This window comes from Prunus dulcis, chromosome 4 (assembly GCF_902201215.1).
Source record: "Prunus dulcis chromosome 4, ALMONDv2, whole genome shotgun sequence".
Lineage (NCBI taxonomy): Eukaryota > Viridiplantae > Streptophyta > Magnoliopsida > Rosales > Rosaceae > Prunus > Prunus dulcis.
In genome coordinates, this window is record NC_047653.1 from 6988230 (window position 1) to 6993792 (window position 5563).

At 37.8% G+C, this 5563-nt stretch overlaps 1 protein-coding gene across 1 annotated transcript; it reads right to left on the bottom strand.

The window, feature by feature from the left end:
• Nucleotides 1-1343: 1343 nt before the first annotated feature.
• LOC117624703 (40S ribosomal protein S4-like) lies at nucleotides 1344-3836 on the bottom strand. Its single transcript, XM_034356107.1, has 5 exons — nucleotides 3714-3836; nucleotides 3188-3265; nucleotides 2909-3089; nucleotides 2397-2494; nucleotides 1344-1980 (listed from the first exon to the last, which is right to left on the bottom strand). The coding sequence occupies exons 1-5, from the start codon at nucleotides 3714-3716 to the stop codon at nucleotides 1546-1548; spliced, it is 795 nt and encodes a 264-aa protein (XP_034211998.1). The 5' UTR covers nucleotides 3717-3836; the 3' UTR covers nucleotides 1344-1545.
• Nucleotides 3837-5563: the final 1727 nt, after the last annotated feature.

The following is a 5563-nucleotide window of genomic DNA, read 5'->3' on the forward strand; positions in this document are numbered from 1 at the left end:
TCTGCATGGCTTTATAAGATGGGTATTTGCTACAATCTCATTATACAGTTTTTACATGTATACTTTTTCTTTCTTTTTGCCTTTAATCCCTTTTCAATCCTGAGCCAAGCTCAGGCATCTTCTCCATGTGATCTCTGATTATCTTTTCTACTTTTTATGTTGCTGTTAACTTTGTGCAGAACATATGCATATAGATGACAGTTAAGACATGGCTGTAATTCTATGCAGCTAAAGTTCCATGATTTGAGGGGAATCTTAGCAAAATGGGCTTGGTGGATCTAAAGTTTAGTTGACATTCCCAAGACTTGCACCATTCCATAACCAGAAAAAAGGAAAATTATACATATATATATAGTGAGAGAGAGAGAGAGAGAGGACTGAAGAATCTACTTCCAAAATAATGTCCCTGAAAATACAGAAAATGATATATTCCCAGCTTAGCCATATTTTTGAGGTTTAAGGTCAAACTTTCACCTCAAAATAGCTGGGTGCAAATTAAAAAAGAGATATCTCACTTAATATAGCTGGGTGAAAGGCCAAAAGCAGAGGATCCAAAACCAGTGATGAAGAAGTATTAAAGATTGGCAAAGGCCTACCATTTCACAATATCAAAAAGTGAACTAACTATGCAGAATCCTCCCAAGCACAAGCACACGAAGCAAAATTAATATTTGCAACTTGCAACCAAAGCACACAAAATTTACAAATGAAATGAAATATGGGTGCAGCAAAACATGAAAATTTACCAAGACAAAACTAGCAGTATAAATATTGGCAAAATAAAACCAAACCAAACCACCCCAATTCCAAATTCCAATTCGTACGTAAGACTTCAGAAAAAATTATCACATTGCATCATGTGCTTGTGTTAAACAAATCGAAACTCACCAGAGACTTTGCTCCTCTCTCTCTCTCTCTCTCTCTCTCTCTCTCTCTCTCTCTCTCTCTCTGTTTTGCTTTCTAATAAACTGTTTCGAAAAATGTGCACGCATAGGTTTTAAACTTGTCAACGAAGTAAGCTCCAACGTCCAATCTCCATGGAAGGATTTTTCTTTATGAAAGAGAAGAACATTACATACAAGGAAATAATTCGTCTGTTTTCAAACCTTGAAGATTGTTGGTTGTCCACAAAGTCTAACCTTTAAACTTGTAAATACCACAACAAAGATTACGCTCTCGTTCCTCACTCTCAAGTAATGTTTGGGATTTGGAGGGTTTCTTGCCATCCATTGTATTTCTTAGTGTGATTCTATTGTTCTCAATAAATAACTTTTTTTAAAAATTAAACATTATTCATTCACAAACGTAGGTGCATGACCAGGAACACCCAGACACTATTCAAATGGCCAAGTAAAAGTTTACTTTAAAAGTAACATGAATTTAAAGTCGGGGTTGAAACAACTAAATTATTTGTATCAAGGTGAGAAACGATAGACAAAATAAACAAGACAAAATTTGCATCATAAATTCCAATTGGTAAAGACTACAAGAATAAAAGTGAACATCGCCAAAATAAGTTCAAAGATTGTTTTGACCCACGACCATTTAAGCTGTGGCTGTGGCTTGGGCTGCTTGCCTCTTCTTGGCCTCTTCAATAATGGTGAGCTTAATACCCTTACCCTTGGGAAGGCTTACCCATGGCTTGGTCCCCTTGCCTATTGTGAACACATTGCCCAACCGAGTGGCGAATTCATGTCCACTGGCATCCTGGACATGGATTGTCTCAAAGCTTCCCTTATGCTTCTCCCTGTTCTTGATTACTCCAACACGGCCTCTATTCCTTCCACCAGTCACCATGACGACATTACCAACATCGAACTTGATGAAGTCAGTGATCTTGTTGGTCTCCAAGTCCAGCTTAATGGTGTCATTAGCCTTGATGAGAGGGTCTGGGTAACGGATTGTTCTCCCATCATAGGTGTTAATATATGGGATACCTTTTTGTCCAAACTGCACAGACCGGACCTTGCAAAGCTTGAACTGCAAGAAATGCAGACTCCAATATCAGCACTCTGCCTCATGAAATCCATAACTTTGATTAAAAACAAATAAAACGAGTATCATATTATCCTGGACAAGCAAGACTTTCAATATTTTCTGACAATGTATATATAGAGACTTGAAATGGCATGTACATGAGACAAAGTTATCCACATGGAGAACAGATATCCAGCCAGTGACCTTGAATGATTCCATACATTTCCATATTTAAAAACTTAAAAGAATGGCATACAGTGTTATAGCTGTGTTTGCTTATCTCAAATAAGTCTATCATGAACAATATTTAGGCAGGACAACTTGAATGATTCTATATCTGACAATAATGAATCATTCACATCCAGAGATTATATGACCTCAGAAAAGTAGAGCTACTCTAGTAAAGAACATCAACACACCTTTGCCTCTTCATCCCTGATTGAATGGAGACGGAACCGACCCTTGGTGTCATAGAGGAGACGGAAGTTCTCGTTTGTTTTGGGGATTGAAACAACATCTGTAAGAGTAAAGCAGAATGCTCAAAAAGTATTACATTTCATGTCAACCAAAAATACTACAATTACAAGCGATATGCACCGACTGCCTATTCCGTGCATGTATTGGTCATGCTCCAACCATCAAAAAGGCCACTTTATGCCAAAAACGTGCACGAAGGACAAACATACAAACTTCCTATGATACTAGAAACATTCTCTAATTGATATTATATATGTAAACTTCCTAATATATGGAAGATAGGTCCAAATTAAAAGATTTTTCTTCCATAGTAACCAACACTTGGTTACTACAGAGCAAGATTAAACAAGAAAATGCTTCTAATTAATTACCAATCATTGTATTGATGCAACATGAATAATGTTTAAGAACAGATGAAGCAGTAATATATCAAAGAATAAAGTGCTGTGCATACCCATAAAACCAGAAGGATAGGTCTTATCAGTCCTAACTTTCCCATCAACCAGAACATGTCGTTGCATCAAAATGGAAATGACCTCACGGTATGTTAGAGCATATTTCAATCGGTTTCTTAAGATGATGACCAATGGCAGGCATTCCCTGGATTTGTGAGGTCCAGACGAAGGCTTGGGAGCCTAAGAAAAAAGAAAACACATCATTTAAAATTCTCAACTAGCACATTGAATACGTTACATGAAATACCAAACACTGCACAGCTCAAAAGGAAACTTACAAATGCACCACCAAGTTTGTCAAGCATCCAATGCTTCGGGGCATTGAGCCTCTTCAGATGCTTCTTCAATCCTCGCGCCTGTTGTGGAAAGGAAATAAAATTAAGAAAATGAAACCCACATATAGGTCTACAAATCAAATTATCCCACTTCAAATGCATGACATTCAAAATGACATGAAGATCCAATAATTCACATACAGCCATACGGCTTTTCGATCAAATACAGTGCCCAAAATTTCTTTTACAGTTACATCACTTGTCTTCGCCTATTCTCTCCTCTCACCTTTTAGAATACCATAATCAAACAATTTTCCATAATGGGCTAACCAGAACAAAAACAAATCAGCTCTAAACAAGGTATCAGTTTTCGGACCCTAAAGAATTGCTACAACAAGAAGCAGCAGAACTGGGTTCACAAGCTTTATTCGACTTATAAAAGTTTAATTGTCCAAGCTCTAGAATTTATGGTATGCAAATTCAAAGAAAACCCATAGATGAAGGTGCCATAGAAAAATGAAATACGAACCATCTTGTCAGGTGAACTACGCCGGCTGCCGACCCTCCCTCGCTGCTCCTAAGTCCCAAGTCCGAAGCCGCTCTCTCCCTCTCTCTCTGATCTATGTAAACTACGAACACTCACAGTCGCAGCTCTATATACCTCCACTTCATGACGAAACCCTAATGAGCTCCCGCTTTAGGGCTCGAAATTGGGCCTGCTTTGGGCCTCAAAATTTTCTATTGTTTTTTCTTCTTTTTGGGTTTGGCTGGGCTAAGATTCCTTTTTGTTTTCTGGTTTTGAAACTCGTGCTGGCCCATTAGTTTGGGCCTAACTACAGAAAAACTGATCCAGTAGGGAATATGAAAGAACAAAATCGACCTAAAACTTCCAAGTTATCGAAAACTATCTTAGACTTCTATGCAAGTTGAATTTTTTTTTCAAATACAAAAGATAGTCTAAACTATATGGTGGAGGGGGCTTCTCACCTACACATTACTAAGGTGTCATAGGGATTCTAACTTAAGATTACTAGTCTGCAAGTCAATGTCATTTTCCACTAGGCTAGACTCCCTTGGCTATGCACGTTGAAATTTTAATTAGAAATGAAAGTGGTTTTTGGAAAAAGTAACTACTTCTTAATTTTTTCTTTTTGGGTCAAAGTAAGTTATTTTTAAAGAAGCATCTATCATGTGTTTTGTAAATACAATACATAGTAAAATGTGTTTTTTTGATTCAAGCTTTTAAAGTTTTATATCAAACAGTATTAGAAGTGTTTTTGATTATTTAGAAACATTTTAATCCACTCCATAAACAAACCTAACATTCCCTAAGGTTGCATTTGATAAGTTTGAAAAAGGGCTTTGGTATCTTTGGTAAGTCCATTCATGAAAAATAATTTGCTAGTTTATGAGAAAATAGGAGGGGGAATGAAACCCTCAAACAATTTTGGGTTTCATTTTCCATTCTAATGAGAAAATCAAGACAAGCATTACCAAATATGAGAAAGGAATGAGAAAATACATAAGGATTGATTTCTCGCCAATTTCTTTAGTAAACCAAACAAAACCTAAATGTTAAATGTTACCATTATGAAAAAAAGAACCAAAAGAAGGGGACCATTTCTTCTCGACTCTTCTTCACTCCCCAACCCAAAATCAACTCCAAATCTGTAAATCTCCTAGGTTCCTAGGTTCCAGGGGATCTCCCCTGGAACCACCCCATTCGGTTAATAATTCGGGCCTCTCTCCTCCCGTTATGTTGTGGAGAGGTTTTTCCTCCCAACTTTTGTTGGGTTTGTCTGCTCCTTGCTTTTGCAAGGTTTTGTTTCTTCCCTTTTTCTTGAGGGTTTGTATCCCAGCCTTTTGGGGCTGGTTATTGGATGATCTTGCTAGATCCGCTGCTTTTGTGGTAGATCTAGTGTAGAATCTCCTTCCGAAACTGTATTCTTACTGCTGTATCCTGAGTTTGTGCCTAGATATTCTAATGAATCTCTATTATACGATTTGCATTTATGAGAAATTATTTAATCCGATCATCGTCATGACCATGTCGATCGTCTGTCCAATCTCACAATGAAGCGACGGTCTATTTATTGGAGTCACACCTTGTCCACGCAACCCACCCTGGTGGGGGGGATCTCAATAAAAGGAGACCCCTAGTCTAGCGGGAAAGGTGACTTGATTGGACTGTCGGCCAAAGAATTTGGTGCGTAGCTGTGCCTGTGATTGTTGTGAATGGACAACAACATGCATGGGCAGGATGACCTGTTAACAAAAACACACACGCACAAATTTATGTAAATAAAGTTCCAAAGGACATAGCTGATGTGAAAGGTGGACTTAGACACAATGCTGGGCTCCTCCTCTCCTCTGAATATT